The sequence below is a fragment of the Zalophus californianus genome, chromosome 8 (assembly GCF_009762305.2).
Source record: "Zalophus californianus isolate mZalCal1 chromosome 8, mZalCal1.pri.v2, whole genome shotgun sequence".
Taxonomy (NCBI): Eukaryota; Metazoa; Chordata; class Mammalia; order Carnivora; family Otariidae; genus Zalophus; species Zalophus californianus.
The window spans coordinates 88,478,013-88,505,591 of NC_045602.1; the positions used below are offsets into that span (position 1 = coordinate 88,478,013).

General features: G+C 46.6%; 1 protein-coding gene across 3 annotated transcripts in view; it reads left to right on the forward strand.

Moving 5' to 3' along the window:
* Positions 1-27,579, forward strand: part of SH3RF3 (SH3 domain containing ring finger 3) — a 364,525-nt gene that overhangs the window by 210,937 nt on the left and 126,009 nt on the right. For all 3 annotated transcript variants that reach the window (XM_027621787.2, XM_027621788.2, XM_027621789.2), the window contains exon 3: positions 15,930-16,025. In XM_027621787.2, coding sequence (XP_027477588.1) covers positions 15,930-16,025 — 96 coding nt within the window. The remainder of the gene's footprint in view (positions 1-15,929; positions 16,026-27,579) is intronic.

Consider the following 27,579-nt stretch of genomic DNA (forward strand, 5'->3'; position numbering starts at 1 on the left):
TCAGCCGGCTCCAGGAACAGACACCGCCATCCTCAAAGAACTGTGTTGGAGGAGGCTCTTCAAACCAGGAGAGCTCAATTTGCACTTACCACCACAGAGGGCTGGAGAGCCCAGCTTCCCCTGGCATAAGCAAAGGCCTGCCTTTCCCACCACCATCATAACCTGCTGTGTTCTACAAGCCTCTGCCTGGGACATTCAACTCCAGGGTGAAGCCCAGAGCCCATCAGACAAGAGGATAGAGAGGCATTTGTCCACTTACCAACAAGATGTACTAGCCTCCAACTCTGCTAGGCACCATGTTATACCCAGGGGCCAAAGACAGACCTGCTGCCCTCCGGAGCCTCAAGTCTGGTGGGAGAGAAAGGCAGTAGCAAGTCAAGAAATAAGTGTTCCAGAGTCAGCCTCAGAGAACAACCCTGGTCACCCGGGAGCTGGAGTAGGCATTTAGTAAGGGTTCCAAAATATTCAATGATAGCCCTTTGTGTTTGGCATTTCAAAAGAAGCAGTAAAGTAGTCCTCATGGGGAAAATTAGAACTCAGGCTTTCTTAGACTCATTCTGTGGTTGGCTCGTTCTTACTTGGAATTAGGTTGGGGGTACCACAACTGTGTCTGGGGTGTGAGCGGGCATCACTGTTGAGGTGTCTGTGGTCATGAGGGCTTCTGGGGAGATGGCATGTGAGTTAAGATTGAGGAGCAAAGGCACCAGGCACAAGAAGGTCTGTGGGGGTGGTCTCTGGCTACAGAATGTGGCTGTTCCCACAGGAAGCCAGGTAGGAAGTGTGTATCTCAGGGCGTTTTTCAAGGACTTTTTTTTCTTGAATCCTGTGGATTAATGTGGAGAGTTAGAGACCCGTGCACATGATTCCCACCGAAAATTGTGCTGTGACATCCATCCCCTGCCATGTTCACATAACCTTTTTAGGAGCACCCACTTTTGCCCATCTGCTTGGGTTAGGGCACAGGCACCCCTACCAAGCCCCTGTTCTCTCTGCAGCTCTTACCTCTAAATTTCTTCCAACAAAGCCTCTGAAGGACATGGGTGAGGAATCATGCCTCTCTCCTGCTCCATTCATATTTCCTCTTGCCCACACCGCTTGCCTGACATTTCCCTTCCATGTGCATCTGACCAGCTCATTTGTTCCCATGCTGGGGACACTGGTTCCATCTGACAACCTCCGTTTATATCACACCTCAAGTGACTCTGGGCTTGGCATCACTCCTTCAGACCGGCTTGATTTTGCCTGCATGGAATGCTTTGCTGTTTGGAAGTATTCCACTCTGGAGTCAGCAAGGGATGAGGGGTCTCTAAAATCCATGGATGATGCTCACTTACCTTTCAAAAGCATCATGGTGATGGGATTGATCGGGTTTAAAAAGGCAGGAGGCAGGTGGATCAAAGCAAGATTTTTTACCTTCGGCATTGGCTTTTGAACGGTCCTGTTAAAACTGCATTAATCAGAGCCATTCTAAAACCAAAGTCCTTGCTTCATTTAAGAAGAGAATGAATAATTACTTTTGGTAAAGCAGCTATAAAAAGCATATTTTAGAGCTTCATAGTCGTCCCACTCCAAAAAGCGTGGCACGTGCAAATGCCAAGACTAAAGGAAAGAAGTGCCCTGAGCTCTCTGCCGGCTGCGCTCTCGCAAGCTCTCCCATGGGGCATTGATGCCTTCCGCCCTCCACATGCACAGAGAGGGAATGGGTTTGCTGGGGAGGCGCCCTTGTGTAGGGACTTCTCAGGTATCCCACAGGTGACCTTGGGGAAACATTTCACTTTGCCAGGCCCCCTAATCTTCAGGGTCAGGACACAGATCTTACAGGGGGTGCCAGGGGCCACCTGCTTTCTTCCTGCTTCAGGAAAAGATGAAGTTCAGTCAGATACTTACCACTTTTTATGTTAGTCCAAAATGCTCACAGGAAAACAAACACCCTTCCTAAGTCACATACTACTTGGAGAGATGAGAATTTGGCTAGTTAGCTAGACCGTTATATTTCTGGTGGCTAAATCCCTCAGGGTATTGCCAGGGGGTGTGAAATCTCAGCCTCTGTGTCAAGACTGTTGTCCCCATCGCTGGGCACCCAGGCCTGCTGTGTCATCTCTGCTTCTTCCTGAGGGGCACTGGGAATGCTTTCAGGACTGGAAAGACTCAGGAAGCAAAGCGGGATAAGCCTCAGTGCAGTGCTCTACTCAGGCTACCCTCCGAAGTTACCAGAGAATCTCAGTCACCATTGTGGCTCCTGGCTCCTGGTTCCCTCCTTCCAACCACCTCTGAGTCCTGCTCGGCCTGGGTGGAGGAGGCACCTGGCTAAGGTGACAAACCCCAAGCATGAGCACAGAGGAGGTGACAGGGAGCAGAGTGACAGCCTGGAGGCTGCTGAGTAGTGTCCTTGCCCACCCGCACCCACCTCCCTCCCAGGCTCACTCCACTTGTGGCTACACTGGCCTCCAAGCCCCTGTCCCTCCATCCTGTTGGCTCCCCCAGGGCCTCTTCAGCTCTTCCCACAGCCTGAGTGCCCTCCCCACCTGTCTGCATATCCCTCAGAGTAGCCCCTGACCCCTGAGTGATGGAACCTCCCCACCCACCACTCCACACCCCCATTTTCTCCTCCTGAGAAGGTAGTGTGTATATTTACATGACAGTCGTCTGTCTCATGGCTGGAGTGCTGGCTTCCTGAGTGTGGCTATTCTGCATTTACCAACTGCCTATCCCCATCTTGGGACAGTGAAGGGCACATAGGACTTTGAATACATATTTGTCAGTGAGGCTGGGTGCAGGCACTCTGCCTTGGCCTGGGCAAGAGGTCAACTGCATTTGCTATGGGAAGTGTAAGTTTATGTTTGTCCAGCCTCCTTGTCCATTCATTCATTCATCAGATGTTTATCAACGCTGGACTGTGTTCCAGGTGGGCCAGTGGGTGGGAAGAGTCCCACCTTCAAGTGCTCACGGCCCACAGTGGGCACACCAGGAGAGGGAGCATCACAGCACCTGAGCCTCTGTCCTACTGGAGAGTGTATTGTGTGCCTGTGGTGTGTGTGTCTGTGGTGTGTGTGTGTCTGGGGTATGTGTGAGTGTGGTGTGTGTGTGCCCGTGGTGTATGTGTGGTGTGGTATGTGTGTGGGATGGTATGTTCAAGTGTGGTATGTGTATGGTGTGTATGTGTGCATGTGGTATGTGTGTGAGTGGTATGTGTGAGTGTGGTGTGTGTATGGTGTGTATGTGTAAGTGTGGTGTGTGTATGCTTGTAGTATTGTGTGGTGTGTGTGTGTTATGTGTGTGGTGTGTGTGTGTGTGAGTGTGGTATGCGTGTGCATGTGGTATATATGAGTGTGGTATGTGTGTACCTGTGGTGTGTGTGTGTGGTGTGGTATGTGTGCATGTGGTATGTGTGTGTGTGTTGTATGTGGTGTGGTGTGAGTTGGTATGTAGTGTGTGTGTGCATGTATGCAGTGTGTGTGCATGCGTGTGGGGTGTGTGAGTGTGGTGTGTGTATGATGTGTGTGTGTGGTATGTGTGTGGTGTGTGTGAGTACGGTGTGTGTATGTGTGTGTACATGTGGTATGTGTGAGTGTGGTGTGTGTGAATGTGGTACCTGGTGTGGTGTGAGCTGGTATGTGGTGTGTGTGCCTGTGGGGTGTGTGTGTGTGTGTGTGTGTGCAGGCATGTGGGATGTGTGTGTGCAGTGGGGAGATCTGCAAGCGCTGAGGAGGGTGTGACATCTGACCTCTGGCCTCTCCACTTACACCTGGACCCACCCTGTGGCTGCAGGCGAGACCCCCAGAGACCTGCCTCTCTCTCCTGCAGCGTTCCTTTCTATGAGTGGTTCCAAGCCTCTGACAGCTTCTGGAATTGAGATGGGGTGTGCGAGACAGGACAGTCTTGGTTTCTGGAACGCCATGGCTCCCAGTGTCCTCAGCAGGACAGCAGAGGGTTAATGGCAGCAATGACTCCATTAAGAGCCTCACCTAGAACTGCCCAGAGGAACGATTTGTGTTATTTCTGCAATGAAAGGCTGAGGGAGTTTTTGAACTTTTCCCTTTTTAATTTCCCTTCTTTCTGAGGAGTGGTGATTTGGGCACTCTGTCTGTGGCTGGCTTGCATTCTGACAGGAAGGGCTCAGTGACAGGCACAGGTCCCCAGTCACGCCACAGCGTGAGGTGGCTACGGCCGTGGCCCGCGGAGCAGGCAGCCAGCCCTGAAGGGATGAAAGGAAAGGCTCCCTCTCGTCTGCTTCCCACCGCTTCTTAGAAACCACTTGAGTGCGGGTGAAGGGGGAGTGGACGCATTCAAGTGGCTCTCCAGGAGGATCTGCTTGCTCTTCCTGGCCCTTCAGGGACGTTTCTAGCTGCTTTATATGTGCTATTGCCACACCGCTCAGTTAGGAGAGTAAAATAGTAGGCCCTCGGAGGTTGGTTTATCCAGACTTGCTGAAGGAACTCTCCAAGGTTTCCAGGCTGAGCCCGATGTGTGAGCAGTGACATCTATTGAATTGTATTTCTAAAATGGTTTTGAAGGACAGGGTGCTGGGCTAGTCATCTTCAGTGGCATCCAGAGAGCTTCTGTGTGGGCACAGATGCGCCACCCTCCCTGCGGGCCACGAAGGTGGAGCTTCAGTGCTCTGCTCCACAGGTTCTGTTCTTAACAGAGCCCATCTGCTTGCAGATCTACTTTTCCGCAGGTAGGAACAAATGCACAAACTTTGGGCAGGTTAGTTAAATGAAATAGAAATGCAGTTTGAGGGGTGCGCAGGTGGCTCAGTCAGTTAAGCAACTGACTCTTGGTTTCAGCTCAGGTCATGATCTCTGGGTCATGGGATCAAGCCCAGCATCGGGCTCCATGCTCAGTGGGAGTCTGCTTGAGATTTACTCTCTTCCTCTCCCTCTGCCCCTCCTGCTCTGCACACTCTCTCTCTCTCTCAAATAAATAAATAAATCTTAAAAAAAAAAAAAAGAAATGCAGTTTGAAGGCCCCTTTTAGATGGGAGGCCTACCACGATACCTGAATCCTTTGCAAATGTATTACCCACTGAGCCTTGAGAAGAAAAGCAATACACTTTTTTAATAACCATGCTATGTTCATAGCCCAGACTTACCGTCACTTAGGGCCACCCTGAGACCACCTGAATGCAAAGGAGAGCCACTATCATATGACACTGGCATTTGGTGTATTTTCAAAGCTTGGAAATTTGAGGGAAGTGGGGAAACGGCATATGGAATTACACTGCCCCCCAGCGAGTAACGAGCATCTTACATGAAACATGTGAATGAAACTGAGCCACGCATCTGAAAGTGAAAGTGAAAACTTTCCTCCATAAAATCCTCGCATGCTGCCATATTGGCCCCAAACTTGTGTGCCCCTCCTGACTATCAGTGGTGTCTAATTAGATTTCGTTTACTCAACTACATCAGGCAACTCCATAAACTCGTGCTTGCAGGTCAAATCCTATCCACCCGCTGCCGTTTGTATAAATAAAGTTTTATTGGCACATACCAAGACTCCTTCATTTACATGTTGTCTCTGGCTGCTTTCATACTAAAACAGAAGAATATGTGACAGAGACAGTAATAGCCTCAAAATCCTGAAATATTGGCTGTCTGGCCCCTTCTAGAAAGGTTTGCTGACCCGTTACATAGAGTACAGCACTCTGGAGGCCAAGCACTCGGTGGTTCCTTGTGCATCCCACTCAGCATGGCTTTGTTCTGAGGCCACTGGCAGCCCACCTTGTCGAGTGTGACATGCAAGGCCACCATTCTCTACGAAAGAGCAACTGAAAACTCAGGTCTGAACCATATAGCTCAGTCTTGCCACTGTCATATAGAAAGCTCATTTAATGTTTAAGGAGGGAGCAATTCTCTATATTCCAAAGAGGCCACAGAGCAGGGATTTCCCCTTTTCCTTGTCCTTCTGAGAAGCACTAGCTCCAGCTTTTTGAAATATTGACAGTGAATCAGAGACCCGATGTGATCTAGCCACAAAAAGAGGGTCATTGTTTCCCTAGTCCTGCACTGGTGGCAGGAGAAGTTATTACTGTTTGCAGAACACACCAGATCTCATGCTGGTAGCTCTGACACGCTAGAGTGAATTTTCTCATTGCCCAGCACTCAGATGTTCCTCTTCGGAGGCTGTCTCCATTGTGTGAGTTTGGGTTAGAGGTAGAGCTGTAGGAAAACTTTCTCAATGCTCCTAGGTGAACTTAGTTACTTCGTTGTGTGTACAGAGAGGAATTGGCTTCCTGCACCCACTATTTTCCCAGCCCAGTCTCCCCAACAAAATTCATGCCAGCTAAATAGGATTGTTCTAAATCCTACCACTGCCATGAAGCTCCAGCCAGCCATAGGACCAAGAATTGCCCCCCGTCAATATTTGGGCCAGATCAGAGACCTGCCACCAGGTACCACCAAACCACAGCAGGGACTACATTGAACTTGCATCTGATAGGCAGGTGGGGCTATGTGGTTCCACCTGCTCATTTCATCAGCCTCACAGTAGCACACTGATAGGATTGGATTTGAACCCCACTTATTGCATTTTGCTGGGATTTCACTGTACTTACATTGTATTGGATGATGTGCCTCTCTTTATGAGCAGACCTCTACCACCAAGTGTTGAGCTCTTCTTGGGAAGGGATAGCTTCTTCCCCATGCCTGGCTCTTAGGGGATGCTTGCATATTGGTGGCCACATGAGGAGCAGGTTGGCACTGCTTAACACCTGGAGTGATGACAGAGCCCCTGGCCTAAGAGGTGACACTCGTTTTTTTATAGCTCTCCCTTATGTGGAACTGTGTCTGCTTCTCAGTAACTTGGAGCCCTTGGTGTGTATCCTGCCCTCCCAGGTGACTCAGAATGAGCCCAGCTCTTCAGTGTCATAATGATGCCAAAGCTGGAAGACAGTATCCATGCCCCCCACCCAGCATTCTCATGTCTCAGGCTCAGTGATCCCACTTTCTTCTCTGGCTTTCTGTGACTTATTTCAGACTGTCCACATAATGGTTGGCTTCCTCAGTATGTGATGTCTCTTTAGAGAGGTGTTAGGACCAAATGCAGTACTCAAGGCATGTTGTGACTTATCTACACTGGATGGATTATTACCTCAAAAAAAAAAAAACCTTTTAATCTAAGTAAACCATAATATACCATCAAGTCCCCTAATCAAAATTATACAACATGATGATTGGAAAAAATATCCTTATACTCTCTGCCCAGTGGAGAGATGGTGAGATACTAGCATCCCAGGCATTCCACCTTTCCCTCTTCCCATGTCCCTAACACCATAGGTGATTTGTGTCTGTTCTTCAACTTCAAATACATGGACCATACATGTATATTTTTGTGTCCAGTTTTGCTTTCTTTCACCATTACATTTGTGAGCTATGTCTACATGGTTGTAGCATGCTATAGTTGGTTTGTGTTCATCACTCTATGGTGCTAATTACCTTTCAAAAAAATACTTAATTTATAGAGCAATTTTTGTTTCATTCCTGAATTGAGCAGAAGGTACAGAGATTTCTCACGTAACCTAGCTGCATATGGGCACTGCTTCCCCCACCATCAGCACCCCTCACCGGAGAGGTATATATGTGTTACCATTAATGAACCTACAATGACACATCATAATCACTCAAAGTGTGTAGTTTACATTAGGGTTCACTCTTGGGGTTGTATATTCTGTGGGTTTGGACAAATTTATAATGACATTTGTCTACCATTATGGTATCGTACAGAGTATTTTCACTACCCTAAAAATCTTCTGTGCTCCACCTATTCATCCCTTTCCTCCCTACTTCCCAGCCCTTGACAACCATTGATCTTTTTACTGTCTCCATAGTTTTGCCTTTTCCACAATGCCACATAGTTCGAATAATATAATATGTAACCTTTTCAGATTGGCTTCTTTTACTTAGTAATATCCATTTATGTTTCCTCCATGTCTTTTCATGGCTTGATAGCTCATTTCTTTTTAGCACTAGATCATACTTTATTGTTTTTATGTATCAGTTTATTTATCCATTCACCTACTGAAGGACATAACTAGACTGCTTCTGAGCGTTAGGGTTATGAATAAGCTGCTATAAATGTCAAATTCTACTTCTTCATTGATAGTATATAAAGTGTTTAACTTTTATATATTAGTCTTATATCCTGCAGCCTTGCTATAATTGCTTATTAGTTCCAGGAGTTTTTTTGTTGATTCTTTTAGATTTTCTACTTAGACAATTATGTCATCTGCAAACTAAGACAGCTTTATTTCTTCTTCCCAATTTGTATGCCCTTTATTTCCTTTTCTTGTCTTACTGCATTAGATAAGATTTCCACTATGATGTTGAAAGGCTGTGGTGAGGGGGACATCTTTGCCTTATTCCTGAACTTTGTGGGAAAGCTTCTTGTTTCTCACCATTATGCTGTTAGCTATAGGTTTTTTGTAAATGTTCTTCATAAGTTGAGGAAGTTTCACTCTATTCCTAACTTGCTAAGAGCTTTTTTTTTTTACATCATGAGTCAGTGTTTGATCTTGTCAGATGCTTTTTCTTCATCTATTGATATGAGGATGTGATTTTTCTTCTTTAGCTTGTTGATGTGATGAATTATATTAATTGATTTTTGAATGTTGAACCAGCCTTGCATACCTAGGATAAATCCCAGTTGGTCATGCTGCATAATTCTTTTTATACTTTTTGTATTCAATTTACTAGTATTTTATTGAGGATTTTTGCATCTATGCTTATGAGAAATATTGGTCTGTAGTTTTCTTTGCCTGCTGTGTCTCTGTCTGGTTTCAGTATTAGTGTAAGGGTAGTTTCATAAAATGAGTTAGGAAATCACCCCTTTCCCTCTACTTTCTGGAAGTAATTGTTAGATAACTTGGTATAATTTCTTCTTTAAATGTTTGGGAGAATTCACTAGTGAACTCCATCTAGGTCTGGTTCTTTCTGTTTTGGAAATTTATTAATTATTGATTCAATTTCTTTAATAGATATAAGCTTATTCAGATCATCTATTTTTTATTGAATCTTGGCAGATTACATCATTAAAGGTCCATTTCATTTAGGTTATCAAATTTGTGAGCATGGAATTGTTCATAATATTCCTTTATTATCCTTTTAATGTCTAGGATCTGTAGTAATGTTCTCTCTTTCATGATTGATATTAGTAATTTGTGTCCCCTCTCTTTTTTTCTTAGCCTGAGTAGAGGCTTATCAATTTTATTGATCTTTTCAAACAACCAGCTCTTGGTTTTGTTGATTTTCTTTGTTGATTTCCTGTTTTTAATTTCACTGATTTCTGTTCTAAGTTCTGTTTTTTTCTGCTTACTTTGGATTTAATTTGCTCTTCTTTTTCTAGATTTCTAAGGTGGAAACTTAGATTATTGATGTATGTTTCTCTTTTTTGATGTATGAATTCAATGTTATAAATTTCCCTCAGCCCACAAATTTTGATAAGTTGTGTTTTCATTTTCATTTGTTTTAAAATATTTTTAAAATTTCTCCTGATGTTTTTTTCTTTGAATCAACTGTTACTTAGCATTGTATTGTTTAATTCCCAGGTATTTTGTAATTTTCCAGTTACCCTTCTGTTATTGATTTCTAGTTTAATTCCACTGTGGTCTGAGAACAGACATTGTATGGTTTCTATTCTTTTAACTTTGTTAAGGTCTGTTTTATGGCCCCAAGTGTGATCTATATTGGTGAATGTTCCATGTGAATTTGAGAAGAATGTACATTTTACTGTTCTTAGATGGAGTAGTTTATTGATGACTGTTATATTCAGTTGATTGATAGGTGTTGTTGCCTTCAGCTATGTCTTTACTGATTTTCTGCCTGCTGGATTGGTCCATTTTTGATAGAACAATGTTGAAGTCTTCAACTATAATAGTGGATCTATCTATTTCTCCTTGCAGTTATGTAAGTCTTGCCTAATATATTTTGATTCTCTGTTCTTAAATGCATATTCATTAAGGATTGTTATATCTTCTTGGGAAATAGACTCCTTTATCATTATGTAATCCCCAACAATATTCCTTGCTCTGAATTCTGCTTTGTTCAAAATTAATGTAGCTATTCCCACTTTCTTTTGATTAGTGTTATCATGGTATATCTTTTTCCATACATTTACTTTAAATTCACATGTATCTTTATATTTAAAATGGGTTTTTTGGGCCCCTGGGTGGCTCAGTCATTAGGTATCTGCCTTTGGCTCAGGTCATGATCCCAGGGTCCTGGGATCAAGCCCCGCATTGGGCTCCCTGATCGGCGGGAAGCCTGCTTCTCCCTCTCCCCCTGCTTGTGTTCCCTCTCTCGCTGTGTCTCTCTCGGTCAAATAAATAAATAAAATCTTTTAAAATAATAACAATAAAATAAATAAATAAAATGCATTTTTGAGGGTGTGGAGAAAGGGGAACCCTCTTACACTGTTGGTGGGAATGCAAACTGGTATATCCACTCTGGAAAATAGTCTGGAGATGCCTCAAGAAATTAAAAACGGAGCTACCCTATGACCCAGCAATTGCACTACTGGGTATTTACCCCAAAGATACAGATGTAGTGAAAAGAAGGGCCACATGCACCCCAATGTTCATAGCAGCAATGTCCACAATAGCCAAACTGTGGAAGGAGCCGAGATGCCCTTCAAGAGATGAATGGAGAAAGAAGATGTGGTTCATATATACAATGGAATATTACTCAGCCATCAGAAAGGATGAATACCCACCATTTGCATCAACATGGATGGAACTGGAGGGGATTATGCTAAATGAAATAAGTCAAACAGAGAAACACAATTATCATATGGTTTCACTCATATGTGGAACATAAGGAATAGTGCGAAGGACCACAGGGAAAGGGAGGGAAAACTGAATGGGAAGAAATAAGAGAGGGAGACAAACCATGAAAGACTCTGGACTCTGGGAATCAAACTGAGGGTTACAGAAGGGAGAGGGGTGGGGGGATGGGGTAACCGGGTGATGGGTATTAAGGAGGGCACGTGTGGTGATGAGCACTGGGTGTTATACGCAACTAATGAATCGTTGAACACTACATCAAAAAGTTGGCTAATTGAACATAATAAAAAAAAAATCAAGTGGGTTTATTGTAGACAACATAGTTGGGTCTTACTTTTTGATCCACTATGACAATCTTTGTCTTTCAATTTGTGAATATAGACCATTGACATTCAGAGTGATTATTTGATATTTTTAATTAATATTTACCATATTTATTTCTGTTTTCTATTTGTTGCCCTTGATTTTCATTTCTGTTTTTGTTTTCTTCTCTCTCTCTCTCTTTTTTTCTTTCTGTGGTTTTAATTGAACAATTTATGTGATTCTATTTTCTCTCCTTTCTTAACATATCAATTGTACCTTAAAAATTTTTTTTAATAGTTGCCCTAGGGTTTGCAATATACATTTGCAATTAATAATGTTCATTTCAAAAAACACTGTACTATTTCACAGGTAGTACAAATACTTTATAGTAATAAAATAATCCTAACTCTTTTCTTCAGTCCCTTATATCATTCTGTCATTCATTTCACTTATACCTAAGTATATACATGATATATAATATATGTACATAGCATATATAATCAAATACATTGTTGCTACTTTAATTTTGAACAAAGAATAAGAAAAATAAAAGTTTTATTTTATCTTCACTTATTCCTTCTCCAATGTTCTTTTCTTTATGTAGATTCAAGTTTTTGACCTACATACTTTTCTTCTCTAAAGAACTTCTTTTAGTATTTCTTACAAGGCAGGTCTGCTGGCAACAAACTCTCTTAATTTTTGTTTGTCTGAGAAAGTCCTTATTTCTCCCTCACTATCAAAGGATAATTTTTCAGTGTACATAATTCTAGGCTGGTGGGTTTTCTTCTCTCAACACTTTGTATATTTCACTCTACTCTCTTCTTGTTTGCATGGTTTTAGAGAAGTAAGGTGTGATTCTTATTTTTGATCATCCATAAATATGATATTTTTCCCCTGTGGCCTCTCTCAGTATTTTTTTTTCATCTTTGATTTTCAGTACTTTGTTAGGTTTTTTTGGCATTTATCGTAGTTGGTGTTCTCTGAACTTCCTGGATCTATGGTTTGGTGTCTGACATTAATTTGGAGAAATTCTCAGTCGTTATTGTGTCAAATATTTCTTTCCCTCCTTCCTTCCGTTCCTCCTTTCTTCCTTCTCCTTCTGATATTCCCATTATATATACGTTATACTTTTTGTAGTTGTCTCACAGTCCATGAATATCCTGTTCTTTTTTTTTCCCCCCCGCCAGTCTTTTTTCTCTTTGCCTTTCAGTTTTGGAGGTTTCTATTGAGATGACCTTAAGGTCAAAGATTCTTTCCTTGGCCGTGTTCAGAGTACTAATTTGCCTGTCTAAAGATTTTTCATTTCTGTGATGGTGTTTTTGATCTCTAACATGATTTTTTGGTTCTTTCTCAGACTTTCTATCTCTCTACTTACATTGCCCATCTGTTCTTGCATGCTGTCCACTTAATCCATTAGAGCCCTTAGCATATTAATCATACTTGTTTTAGAATTCCCCATCTGATAGTTCCAGTATCCCTGCTGTATCTGAGTTTGGTTCTGATGCTTGCTCTATCTCTTCAAACTGTATTTTTGGGTTTTGTTTTGTTTTGCCTTTTACTATGTCTAATAGTTGTTTTTTGTTTTTGTTTTTGTTTTTGTTTTTGTTTTTGTTTTTTGATAGACAGACATGATGTACCAGGTAAAAAGAACTGCTGTAGATTGGTCTTTAGTAATGTGGTGGTGGTGTTTGGGGAGAGGGGGAGCACTGCATAGTCCTATGGTCCGATTACTGGGTCTCAGTCTTTTAAGGAGCCTGTACCACTAGATTGTGAAGTCCACATGTGTGTCTCCATTTTCCCCTTTCCTCCTTAGGTAGTTACAGGATGGCTAGGGCTGGAGTTGGGAATAGTATTGGTGGACAGTACCATAATTTAGTTAACCAAATCTCTTTTGCTGTGCATTTGTCTTTAATTTCTATCTAATTGAACAACACTGTAATGAACATTCTCAGAGCTAAATCTTTTTGCACATCTTTGATTTTCCTAGTGTAGAGTCTCTAGAAGGGCTGTTGTTAGATCAGTGGGTATGCAGGCTTTGATCTTTGATAGAAATTGACAAACTGCCTGCTATAAATTTCTATCTCCACCAAAAATGATGATGTGCCTATTCCTTGCAAGCTGACCAAAACTGAGTTGGCTTTATGTTCTTCTTTGCTAATTTGATAGGCAAAATAGAACATAGAAGAAAAAGAGGACTCTTCTTGCTTACAATTGTATTCGTTTTATTTGTGAGTTATAACTTTTAAAAATATGTTGAATGGCAATTTGCTTTTCTTCCTTTTTGTGAATTGTCTCATTTTTGCCCTTAGCCTATTTTTCTTTTTAAGGTATTTGTCTTTTTCTTCTATTGTATCTTTAAGTCTTTATATAGTATGGATATTAAATCTTTGTCATATATCCTCCAAGTATTTTCCTAGGTTTTTGCCTTTTTGTTTTGTTTTTTGCTATTTTTATCATAGAGAATTACATTTTTGTGTAGCCAAATCATTGTTATCATACTTCAAAAGACCTTCCCCAGCTCAAGATTAAACATCTATTCATATTTTCTTCTTGGGCATTCAAGGTTTTTTCCTAACATTTAAATTTTTAATATTTATGTAATTAATTTTGGCATATACTGTGTATTAGAGAACTTTTTTTAATAGCCAATTTTAATCACATTTTCTTACTTATTATTGCTGGTATATGAGTAAACTAATGATTTTTATGTATGTATTTTAAAATTTGCAGTATTTCTCAAATTTATTCTAATTTTTAGTTGATACTGTTTTTTCTAGGTAAAAAAATTTTATATCTTCTTTCCAATATTAATGCTTTCTGTTTTATATTCTTTTATTTCTTTGGCTCTAATTTCTAGACCAGTCCTAAGTAATGGTGTGAATAATATGGTATTTTCTATTTTTTAACCAAAATTAACCTGGTATTTTCTTCTTTTGAATTTTACAAAATTAAATGTCTTTTTTGTGTGTGTGCTATTTTATTGTTGCAAAAACTCTGACATGTAGGAAGCCTTCAGTTACCTTTCCCTTTGCTTGATCAGCAAAGTCCTAGGTGGCTCCCTCTGGCTGAATCTGAGTTGAGTTCATTCACAGGCCCAGGACTCTTATAAGTTGTAGACTTGTGAGGTGAGCAAGGCATGAGAGTTCAGGGGCATTTTCTGTACATCTCTCCTCAAGCCAGTTGGCCACTTTGCCCAGTGATTACCAGAAAAGCCCATACATTCTAATGGCTGAGTTAGAATGGGGAACCCTTACAAGTATCATTCTGTAACCTGAGAACCGACTACCCTGTAACTTCTGAAATGATATGATCCACTTGTAGTGTCTATTGTATCTTTCTGGCTTGTATCAATTGAGAGAAGAAATATTCTAAAATCACAGATCATTTTGTTATTTGGAATCTTTTAAAGTTGGGAGGTTGGGGATGAGGGGTCTGATTGCTCCTAGACTTTAATCTGTCCCCCTAGGTGAAGAGAGGTTTGGAATAGACCGTGGGGAGCTTCCCCTGGCAGACACTCATCCTTGCTTTTCCCTATCTCTGTTCTGTGAAAGGCATATCCCATTCCCATTAGATGACTCTGTCTTGATCCAGACAAACACCCCAAAACTGTGTGGTCCCTTAGCTCACAGGGAAGCCAGCTTTTCTGATAATTTCATGAAATGTGCTGGCCTAAAATGTGCCTCTGACCTTAGAGAGGCCTACAAGTCCCATATTATTGCTTCACATTAAAGTATTGAAGACTCATTGGAGGACTCAGCTCCTCATTGGAAAACTCATTGCTTCACACTAAAGTATTGAACACTCAGATGGTACCTTCAAATCCAGCAGGGGTTACCCCATTAGGCTGGCCATCATCTCCTTAGCACAAGTCCCAGATGGGCTAGGTGGTTCCCTAGCAGATTGTTGAGGGACAAGTGACAGGGAGGTTTTGATCTGGTGGGGCAGGGGTGGCAGTGGTTTGGCAGACAGTCCATGCGGGGGTTCTATTATACACCCTGCACACCGAGAGGAGGATGGATATTGGAGAGGGAACAGAGGCCTGCCACAGAGCCCTGGTGTAGGTGCCATTTTGCCTGTGGCATCCCTGTCTGGCCGTCTGGACACTTGCTGCTGCCTGTGTTGTCTCTCTTCCCCAGTCCCCTTCCCTGGTGGGTTCCCCCTTTTGCTCTCCATCCCTGCTTAGTGCTTTCTCTCTCCCACCCTCCTCTCTGCACACTCTGTCATGTGTCCCTGCACTGCTGGCACCTGAGAAGGCATCCCGGGCATTTCCTTTCTCACAGCTGCCAGGCTGCCAGTCTCCCCGGAAAGCTTCTCTTCCTCTGTGCTTCATGCCTCTTCCTTTCTCCTTCCATCTGTTTCCACTTTGTGCATCTATACTTGGCATTGTCTGTATTGCCAAAGAATTTAAGAGGGTTATCCAAAGCTTTTTGTACCCACAACTCTAAATAAATGGAATTGGATTGGGTCATTTTTTGTTTGTGGATGGAGCCAGAAACTTCAAAAGCTTTATACTTGCTGAGTTTATTTTTATTCAAAATAATTTTATTTCAGTAAATAAATAATAGGAACATGAATTTTAAAGTACTAGCCATATTGTAAATTACCACACTTTTCTATTTGAGGATTTTTGCAGCTATGATCAATATATAGGAGAGAAAGAGGGAGACCATGGGTGAAGATGTAAGGGCGGGTTGTTTTTGTTTGTCAGATCCCCAAATGGATAATAAACCATTCTCTGCATCATTGCTTAGGATCTTTTCTTAGCCCCTGCAGTACTGATTGGTCTGTTTTTGTTGTGTGTTTTGTTGCATGTCCACGTGCCTGTGTACATGATGGGCTGCGGCAACCCCAGGACGAGATCCTGACCGTCATCAGAAGAGTGGATGACAACTGGGCAGAAGGCATGCTGGGAGACAAGATTGGGATTTTCCCCTTGCTATATGTGGAGGTAAGATCACGCTCTCAGACATGCTTCCTCTCCCACCCTGCTGACTGTTTCACCAGGTGGGGCAGGGGGCAGGGCTGGGCTCCTGGCCTGGGAGCCCCTTTTCCAAGAGGGGAAGATGGGGATTGTGTTGGGTTTTTGTTCAGACTGCTATGCTGTGAGAATTGTCGCAGCTCCTCAAATTGTCTGTCCCAGGCCTGGCTGCAGACCGCCTTACTGTATGGGCAGTGAAGGAGGGCTCAGATGCAGGTTTTCCTCACTTCTCATGGAAATCCTCTGCTGGCGCCCACTTTCCCCAGACTCTCCTAGGTACCGCTGCTCTTGTCTCCCCAGCCCCAGAGAAGGCAGCGTTCCCTGTGTCCCTGCAAACAGAGCTGAAGGACGCTGACTCTAGCGGGCCTTTTGCAGTCCTCCTAGGACTTTGGTAACCGGGCAACTCATCCAACTGCAAGTCCCTAAAGCAAGGATGATTAAGGATCTAGTCATTTCCTGTCCCTTTCTGTAACTAAGGAGCACTCGGTTTCCAGTAAGTTATGGGCAGTGGCTGAGCTGGGGGCATCTTTGAATGTTTGACCTGTAAACCCCTGTCCGCTGTGGGCTGTTTGTGTGTGTGCAGGACTGTTTGCCCACTGTGTGTGCATGTGCCATTTGTCAGTACAAGTCCCATGTGTACACCTATGAGCCAACACACGCTTCATCTATTAATCCCTGCATTTATCCATACGGATTGTTTTAGCTAACGCTTACTGCATGCTCACTATGTGCCAACACTTTCAAGTACTTGCTCATTTAATTTTCTCAACAACTCTGACATAAGAAAGCCAGGAATGTCCCCACCTTAGAGATGAACAGATAGAGGCATGGAAAGGTCCCCTGGCTGATAAATGGCAGAGCTGGAACATAAACACAGGCTGTTTGCTGTAGACTTAGCCCTTCACTGCCCTGCCCTCCAGTACCTCCCACTAGCAGACCGTACTTCACTCAGCTTGGTGCAGGGCTCCACGTGCTGGTAGGTGACACAGCCGGCTTTGCCACACCTTCCGCATGGTATATGGTGCCACTAGGTATTTGTTAAACACATCTGGTGATTCCTGTCACCGCAGGATAAAATCCAAATGCTATAGTAAGACATTCACCACTCTTTGCAGTTTGACCCTCATCTGTTTTTCTAGTCTCATCTCTGGTCATTTCCTCTCCTTTCCCTAAATGCTCCAGGCCAGTGGTCCTCTCACAGTAATTCTGGATAAACTGCCCAGGAGATTCTGAGACCCTCTCACACAATAACTCTTAAGTCCACACACATACACACACATAGAGCTCACACAGAGTCACACACGCAAATCTGTATGGACTCATACACACACTGACATACACTCTCGCACACAAAGTTCGCACACACACACACCCCCCTCTCTAGCACCTTGTAGGAGTCAACATTCCCCAAACACCTTGTAAGCTTCCACTTGTGCATTTGTTCCAATTTCCAGGGGTGTGTTCTTCATCCTGCTGCTTAAGATCGAAGAACCTGATGCATGAGTAACACTTACCATGCAGTCTAGAAGTGAAAAATCTGCCTTCCCAGACATTTGTAGCCAGGGGAACTTTTTTTTTCTAGGCAGACATACGAGGATACTCAAACACATATGCAGAAATGCTTACAGAAACTTTCTTATGATGGCCCCAAACTAGAAACACTGCATCAGCGGTGGAATGGATAAAGGATGGTATGTCCATACAGTGGAATACTATCCAGCAGAGAAAACGAGCAAAAGATTGCCACATTTAGAAGCGTAGCTGAATATCACAGACAAATCTTTTGAAAGAAGCCATACACAAAAGAGTATGTACGATTTTCACTTTTAGGAAGTTCAAAGGCAGGCAGAACTACTCCAGGGTGACAGAAAGCAGAGCACAGGGCCTCTGCAGGGAGATTGACGGGAAGCAGCAAGAGGGAGGACTCTGGGAGGCCGAGGTGTTTGATATCTTAATCTCGGGAGTGCTTACACAGTTGTGTGCAGCTGTAAAATGGTGTGCAGTTAACATTTGTGCACTTGAAAGTGCAGTTTAAGAAGCTAAGATGAAAGGAACGCCAAGGCAGGTCACACGGGCACCACTTGGGGACGGCCAGGTCAGACCCATCAGCTACCCGCCCTCCAGAAGGGCTCAGGCATCGTCAGGGAGGCTGAGGTCTTGGGCTCAGGGCTGGGAAACCAATCAGCTGGGCTCTCTGAGGACTCTCCTCAGTTGCACAGACACACTCAAAGGGCAAATGGGCCTGTCTGTGCCTTCCCGGGGCCTGAGCGCTCAGCCACCAGAGACATGCTTTCAAACACTTCTCCCTCGAGGACATCTAGGCAGGCTCCTTCCTCCTTCTGGCCCAGAAGCCCTCCATGCCCTATACCTCAGTGACAGTCCTGCCTCTGCTCTGAACATGGCTTCCTTACCCCTTTGTGTGTTTCCTCAGAGAGGACGCCCTGAGGGCCCCGAGGCTCAGGGGTGCTCTGCTCTCCTCCCAGGGGCAATGGCAGAGCAGGGCCGAAAGCAGCCGTGGGCAGGGGCCTTGCTCCTCTGGACCCACTCTTTCCTGGGCAGGGCCGTGGCCCGTGTAGTGCTGGCCCCACACCACGGCCCTGCCACAGCACCCCTGACCCGCTCTGAAACGGACTCCTGGCTTCTCACTCAGCAACCACTGAAGACAAGAAGCCCCAAACGGGTATTTCCTGGGACCGTTTCACTGTTTCTCTGTCAGTTCCTTTTTGAGGTACTTGAGTGATTCTGGCCCCCTTGTAGCCATAGGGGTGGATTCCGGGGGTTGCAGAGTTCAGGCTGTCTTCCCTCCAGGAGGCGGAGCAGGCCTTTGAGAGACCAGGGCTTGGAGCTCGGGTCTTCTGCGGAGTTGGAACCCGAGCTTCCCATTGAGGCAGTTCCTGCCCCGTGCCTGACCCGGGAGGTTCTGTAAGAAGTGAACAAGAACTTTGGCTCTGCAGATTCTACAGTCCTCTCCTAAGCAGGGCTGTCTCTTCACCCCGGTCTTGCCGAGTAGGCCCGGTGGGAGAGATGGTGTAAAGCCAGGATGGAGCCGGCCTGGCCTGGAGCTACCAGCGGCCCATCTGCTGAGAAGGGGGCCCCGGTCTCCGGAAATATCTATACTCCTGGTGTCCTGCAGAAATAACCCTCTCATCCACGCTCCCCGTAGTGCCCAGGGGCCTGGCTGCCCCGGTACCCCCGTTGGCGACCTGGGCCGGCTGCTCTCAGGCACTGACTCTGCCACAGCCTCCTTCACCCTCAAGTCCTCGCCGCTGCCTCCTGCGTGCCTTCCTTCCCTGCCTCGGACCTCCCCACCTTTCCAGCTCCCCTCTCGGCTTCCCCGGCCACTGGCCCTGGGTCTTCAACCTGCCTCCTTGTTCTTTTCTCCTGGTTGGTTTCGTGAACAATCGGCATGGAGCAGCCATCCCCACACTGGGCCCATGGCACGTGTTGCTGACCCCGCCTCTCTGTCTGGTGACTGCTGGGCAGGGTGGCCTCACTGGTGTCCACCCGGGACAGAGAAGAGTCGGCGTTGCTGCGGCCCCGGGGGAGTGAACCCAAACCCATGATGGTGACGTGCCCTTCCTTCTGTGTCTCCAGGGGGCAAGGGAGCCCTCCTCCTCCATGTGTGGGGGCTCAGTGCTGCCCACCGTGGGGTAAATGTAAGGCACTCTGCCCTTCTCATGCCCTGGCATGCCTGGGTCTGACTTTGGGATTCCACCCTGTGGCGAGAGTAAACCCAACTGGAAGTTCTGCCAAGCCAGACCCATCATCCTGTCCATGGGGCTCCAAGATGGCAGGCTTGGCATCTGCCCTTCGTATGGATTTCAGGTCATCCCCTAAGAGCAAGGCCTATTTCTCGTGGGCCATGGCAACCCCAGTGACAGAACCATGAATGGGCCTCGGGACAGCTCAGAGCATCATGGGTTTCAGAGGTAGACCCCCCTGGGCTCAACACCATGTACTAGATGTGTGACCTTTGGCACATTTCTTATCCTTTCTGAGCCTATTTCCTCTCTCATACAAGGACAATAACATGGACCTCATGGGGATAGTTTTGAGGCTTCAAGACAATAACAGAGTGCATAGACCAGTCATGAGGTAGGCTCACAAGGGCCATCTCTGTTGTTGCTCTGCTATTATAAAGGTTTGTTGAGTGAATAATTGCTTAGTGGTCCATTCACATGTTTACTGAAGAGATCTGTGTCATTCCTTGGCATTGACCATATTTGGCCTCATATTTCTGAGTGTTTTCTCACAAGTGCTCACTTTCACTCCCCAGCGGGGGTGGGAGCTCTTTAAAGGCAGGCATGCCCCTATTTCCGTGCAGGCATGACAGCCCCACCATGGTACCCTGAGCTGAGCCAGATGTGCACTTGGGTAATGTCAACAAGACAAGCAATTCAGATATTCACCTGCTACATGATGGGAGAGGTAGCTCACTTGAAAGCTGTTCCTGAAGAGCGTTCACGGGAATCAGCCTCAGTCTGGAGAGATCCAGACACAGGATGCAGGACTGTGCTCTGCCTGTTCTGCTCCGAGTCTCAGTGGGGGATTCGCATGGAGACTTAGAAGGCACGTTAGGAAATTGGCCTGTGAAGCATGTCTGCAAGGAAAACCTCTCCACGGGCCCAGAATTAAGATCCCAAAGACCATGACAGGCTGGAAACACAGTTGAAAAGAATGATGAAATGCAATGAGCATAAGTGTCAAGTTCTGCCTTCACGTTTAGAAAATCAGTTGTTTAGGCAGAGCAATGAGGAGACCTGGGTCACCAGCAGTTAACCAAGAAAGACCTCCAAAGTTACCAGATGACATGATGGTGCTTCACTTCTGCTGAGTAGGATATTTAAACATTAGCTGCTCTTCAAGGTGAGTGTATATGTGGTTGGCTACCCAGGTGACCTTGTCACAGTGGGTCCACTTTCATGCTGGCTTGAGGAACAGCCAGAAAGGCCATGTGGCTGAAACCAAGTGGACAAGGGAGCAAGTAGTAAGAGGTAAGGTCAGTAAGGTGAAGAGGGTCAGATTGTATAGGCCCTTGAAGCCCTTTTTAAGAACTTTGGCTTTTGTTTTAGGTGAAATAGGAAACCGTTGAAGAACTTTTGAGCTTGATGACCTGACTTAAGGTTTAAGTGGACCACTTTGGCACGAGTGTTGAGCATAGATTGAGTAGCAGGGCGGGAGCATGTGTGGCAGGAGTGGAAACAGATCACAAAGCTATTGCACCATTTTAGCTGAGACATGAGGCTGCACAGGCCAGGGTAGTAGCCACAGAGATGGCAAAAGGCATCAGCTGCTCTATGCTGGTAGAACCAGCAGGAAGTGCTGATGTGATGCTGTGAAGTAGAAGAAATCAAGTTGTGCTCTGAGCAACTGGAGGAATGAAATCACCATTGACTGAGGTGGGAGATGGGGGGTGAAGTGGGCAGGGGCATATGGAGACCAGGAGGCCAGTTCTGGGCTGGCTGGGCTTGGGGTGTTTGTTAAACATCTGACTGGCATGTCAGATAGGCAGCAGATGTTCAGGGGTCAAGTTCAAGACAGAGGTCTGTGCTGAGACACTAACTTGGGGTCATTGGCATGTGAATGGGCCACTGTGGGCATGGATGCACCTGGGAAGGGTCCAAGAGCAGAGCCCTCCTATAGTTCGGGGCGTGTCTGGTCCTGCCCCTGACACCAGCCCCTTCATCTCTAGTCTGCCCTCTACACCATACCTGAACAGTGTTTCTCTCAGATCCACCATCCCCTGCCCTCCACCCCAAGCCCCAGCTTTCTCCTTCCCTCCTAGCCTGGGCTCCATGGCCTCCAAGGTGGTGATCTCCAAACCTGCCATGAGATGCCAAGACCCAGCTTCACAACTTCTACCTAGTACGGCGGCACCAGACTCTCTCCAAGCACCCAAGATTCCAACCACCCAGACTTCCACATTGCCTTTCCTAGCTCGGGGCCCCTATGCAAGGACCCATAGAAGCTCCTCTTCACTCTTCAAAACCCAACTCAAATGGTCCTCGCTCCATAAGACCATTCCCTGAGCCCTATGACCCTGTTTATGTAAAGTTTCAGGGCTTCAAGCATTTCTTAAACTTGTTCACTCCTCTGCTCAGATCAAGGTCTTTTGAGTCAGGGACTTTGTTCATTTTTAATACCCTTAGCACTTAGCAAAGTGACTGCACATAGTGGGTGCTTAATAAATGTTTGTGGGAGTGACAGCTTGTCAGGAGATCAGCGCAAGAATTAGCCAGGAACCATTTTCTGCATCTAGCAAAAGTCAGTGATGGTCCAGAGCCAAAGGCTGTTTGGAGGACTTGGAGGCACACTGAGGAGAGGTGGGGAGGGGGAGGAAATGGGGGTTGGACTGGTTTTTAACTTTAAAGACACAGCACCTGATGTTTAGAGGGGGCCTAATATGGGGACTGGCTGTCTGGAAGTCGCAGAAGGAATGCTTTGCCTTGCTCCTGGATTTTGGAGTTTGCCCACCTCTTCCTTTATCAGTCCTCTCCCAGGCCGACCGGCACCTCCCCTCACACCTGTGCACCTTTGCTGGGTCTCACTTCCCCCCCAGGGACTGCAGGGTGCACAGACTTGTCCCCTCACAGCTGTGTGCCATGGCCTGTCCCACTTGCTCTGGACTCCATGGCTGCGTGGGGCCAGCTCCCACCCGTCTGAGGACACCCCTTTGTCTCACTTCCAGCCTTCACTCACATAGCTCCTGAGACTGAGCCCCACACCCTTTCGGCCAGCTCCCACCCCTCTGTGAGAGACCCCTGGTTTGACCTCTGCCCCTGCTGGGGTGCGGGCTTCCTCCTTGTTCCCACCAGGCTCTGCACTCACCCCGGTGTAGAGACTGTTCACATCCACTCAACCTGAGAGCATGCTGCGGGCAGGACTTCATCTGCCTCCTTCCCTTCACATCCCCAGGGCTCGGCACCCAAAGAAGGTGCAGCGGCAGGTTTCAGTGGGAGAATGAGCCCCTCACCCCTGAAAACTGGCTCTCCTGTGCTCCGTGCTGATGCAAATATGCAGATGTGTAGCTGAAGACTGTTCATCCTATGGACAGGGGGTGACATTGGTAGAGAGAGGCTGTATCGTCAGCCCTGAGCACACCCAGGCCCAGAGGCTGGCCGCAGATGCCAGAGAAGCACTGTTTGGTCTTCGTGCCCACTGGCAGGACTGCTGGGCTGGAAGTGGTGCTCTTTCCTTCCCTCTTGTATGTCATCTGTCAACCTTTGGTTAACATACGCACATTAATGCATTTCCTTGTTTTGTGCTCTGATATTTAAACATGTAGATGAGGGGATGGCCCTCTGGGTTCCTTGGAGGCTGAGAAAGATGGGAAAGCAAGCTGATCGAAGTGGGCTTGCTCCTGCTCTTGATGAGAATTTATTCAACTCACACGTGGTGGGACAGTGGCTGTCTTTGGCCACACCTGAAAGGGTGCAGGTTGACTCTGGGACTTGCAGGTGTCTCTCCTATGCCCTTTACCTGGGGACATCCCACACTCCAGAGGTGAAAGAACCAGATCCCTAGGGGTTTGAGTCTAGGGAAGATTGTGCCTGGATGCCAGGTGTGGTACAGGAAGGGAAGAAGTTGGGAAGAGGGATGATGAGCGTAATAGTTGAGGTATCAGTACTTGCTGTGACAGGTGAACCTTGAGACCCTAGGGCTTAACCGCAATAGAGGGTCATATCTGGCTGTTCTGGTTGGCCGGGCTCATGCAGGCACCAGGGAGAGCCTGCCAATGGGGCTCTGCCATCTTTAACACATGGGAGTGAGGATAAAGCAGGAGTTTCATGGGCCAGGCCTGGCAGTGGGCGTCAGACCACTACCCACATGCTGTGGCCAGAACTCAGCCACGCGGCTGCCTGACCACAAGGCCGCTGGGGACCCAGGAGGTTGGGAGGAGTGGATCCTCCCAACAGGTGGGGCTGCCCATTTACAGTGCTTTTTAATTTGTTCAGTGTGGGTTTCATGAGTGTAAGAAGGAAATAACATGAAATGACAGGCCGTGTTCAGAGGATCCCTAAGGAAAATCTCTCCTCTGTGGAAGTGTCCCTTCCCTACCAACCTGTGAAGGCATTCCATTGTGCAGCAGAACCAAGATAAACCTGGAAGGGTGGGCAGGCGGGTAAGTGAGGGCTCTGGTGAAGAGCCAGGAAAGGGGTACGTCTTAAGTGGTTATCAGAGTCATGGGAACGCTTCGCTCAGTTTTATGTTGGACAGGGCACCGTGAGGGGAGAGTAAGGGAGAGAGAAGAGATAAAACCCAAGGGATTGCAGGGGACAATTGATAAGTGGCCCCTGCAGAAGAGTCGGGAGGGGATGAGGGCCCACCTTGTGGACGGGGAGAAATCCACCCTTCAGAGGGAGGAGGAGATGAATGGGGAAGGTTCTGAGGTACACTGAGGCCTGGGGGTTGTTCAGAGTTTATTCCGAGTTGTCCTGCTCTTAGCTATGTGGCAGATTATTTGTTGAGAATGACAAGGTTCAGGGCTTAAGAACAGAGGCCATGTGGGGGCTTCCAGGGGAAGATTGGTGGGGGGATGTGGGAGAGAGGCAGGGGCTGAGGGAGGAAGTGAAGGGTGGGCAGAGGGCTGCTGGGCTTGGGGTGCTAGTGGAACATGTGTACAGGGCTGCAGGGTGCTGTGGGAGGCTGAAGGTGCTGACCACTAGCTGTGGAGCCAGAATGGGGACCTGGCAGGGTGGTTTGGAGAGCAAAGATGACTCAGGAGAGAGAAGGCCCCCAGGCTACAGTAGTGATGGGAGGAAGCCCGGGTGCAAACAGGTGTGAGGGACTGGAAGATGGAATTTGAAGGTTGAGCATGTGCTGAAGTCCATTTTCTCTCCCTCTGACACTCCAGATGCATCAAAGACAGCTCTGCCATTCGTCAGCCCACAGTTAGCTGGCTGCACCCCAGAGTGGCTTCTGCAGAAAGCCTGTTTCTCAAACTAGGAGCCAAAGCATGGGCATATGGTGGATCTGTCCTCTGGCTCCGGCTGCCCTAGGACAGCGCTGCCCTGTCCTATTTCCTGCCCTTCCGCTGCTTCCACATGAATCCTTTGTGGCCTCCCACAACTGTGTGTGGTCCTCACCGACCTGAGGGAAGGAGCCCCAGTTCTCAGGGCCCGGGAGGCCTGGAGCCCCTGCAGGCATGTCTCAGGGGGGGCTGTATTCTGGACGGTGGGAGAGATGGGGGAACAGGGCTAGGCTCTAGAAAGTGAGGTGGGGGGCAACCTCATCCCAGGGAGCCCAGAGAATTCCCACTTTGGGGAACCAGACCCCAGTCCTCTGTTGGTGCCAGTAATCATAAACCCCAGTCTTTGTGTGGAATGAATCCTACGTGGTGTTAGGGAAAACTGTTGATGGGATGATGTTTCTAGATCCTGGAAAACTGATGGAGGCAGAAACGAAAATCCTGAGTTAGCCAAATAAATGACAAACTCTGTAGTGGTGGTTACTCATGACAACTGTTTCCCACTTGGGAGTCCTTGTCTTCAGCACAATAATTACAACGTACGTTGTTAGACAGCTTGGTTCTAAGCTTCAGTTGATTACAATGTTGAATTCAGTTTGTCTTGCTCATGTAGCACAGTTGTCTCCTTGTCACTTCGGAATTTACAAAAAGAGAACATTATTTTGAACCTCCATCTTGAAATATGGTATCAAAGCATTTGGCAATAACTCATTAGCACAACTGACCGCTTTTATTGGGAACAAACTAACTCTGAGGTTATTCATTGTACGTGCTCCGTACTGTTCTACAGTTGTGGACAGTGCTTCCATGCCTTGGCTTCACCATCTCCCAATGCGAAGGAGATTGCTCATGATTTCATCAACTTTGTCTTGGTTTTCCAGCTCCTTGCCTGGGGTGGGCAGTGTGTTTTCAGGGAGGAAGATGAGGAGGGTGTGTGGCTTCTAAGGGAATGCCCATGCCCAGGTTCCTGAGGAAAGCAGCAGAGACACTGGACTCAGAGACTCTCTTCATCCCCTCAGCACCGTCCACAGACCCTCCACTGTACATGGGATCCAGGGTGGGCAAATTCGCAGGTATGTTCCTGGTTGGGGGGTGCTCATTCTTAGTCACCACTCCTGGTCTCTGTGTCTCCCTCCTCCTTCCAAGGACTCTCCTTGCTCCTCAGAGGGAAAGCCAGCATGTCAGGAAGTAAATATGGGCAGTGGGAAGAGGAAAAGAGACTTCTTACTTCCTGCTCCCAGTTGCTCTGCCCTTCCCTCCCATCTGGGAATGCTGGACCTGGGGTTGGAAGGCCTATTGTTCTACGTATATGGACTCTGGAAGCAGAGGCTTACATGGGCTTTATCCAGCTATTTGATGATTCTGCAGTGAACTCCCCCTGCCTTCGAAATGTGGATGGCACCACATGAGAAAGTCGATCAGGAGGATCCCATGAGGTAACAGGTGCAAGCCCCGTGTGGATGGTCCGGCATCACACGAATGAAAGTAACAGTTCTCCAGCCACTGTCATCCACATGCAAGCACTTCTCAGGGAGACAGAGGAGATGGAAGGTTCTTGACAGCTGAGGACACAGCCAGCCATTCCCCACACTCTCAGCCGTCCACCAAGTGGGGCTTAGTGGCTCCCAGCCTGAGGAGCTCTCCCGGATAAAGGGCATTGTCTACTTGCTTTTTATTTCTTTTCCTTTATCATTCTTTACTGCCTACAAATAACCAGCTCTGCTAACTTATATGAAATTTTGGCAGAAACGCCCTGGTGCTAACACGGGAATGGTTTTTTTTCTCCCCGACTCCACTTCTCTCTCCCCACGCGTTACTCTCAGGGCTGTTAGAAGTTCAGAGTGTGTGCAGACAGGTGGGGTCTGGAAACAGTGATGCTGACACCAGGTACTCACTGGGGACCCACAAAAACCCCCCCAAGCGTCAGGTTAGTGGCCTGATAAGGCTTTAATAACATTTTACCCTGATGCTCTTTTAAAACCAGTGACGTGCAGCCGCGTCTTCACATTTTACTGCAAGGTGAGTTTATGCAGCTGCAGATCTTCCCCACAGTTCTCCTGCCCTTGGGGCCTCCCTCCTGGCCAGGTGTGCTGCTGTGGGAGCCGGAGGGCGGGCCTGACCCCAGAACCTTCCACAGAGGTGGCACATTTTCTCTATGTAGCACATTTTACCAGACCTCACCCATTCTTTCCTGCAGAGAGATTCCGTTTGAAGCCCACTGCTGAAATTCCTGCTGTCTGTGGAAGGAGATGAAAAGCAGCCTCAGTGAAGGGAAATGGCAAGTGAGAAACACAGAGCCCTCATAGACAGATGGGAGCAGATTACACCTCTGACTGGGGCAGTTGGGCGGGTGGTTTGAGCATCTTGGGGAGTTGAGCTCAGAGTTTGATTGGAGTCTTTTTTATGTCCTCTATCTCTCCTTAACACCCGTGCTTGGAAGTATAGTCATAGTAAATGTTCCGACGTGCTCGTCTACAAATTCTGTCTTCTGTGTTGTTTCTGGTTCTATTTCTACTGACTGATTTTTCTCCTCTATAGAGATCTATAAAATAGATT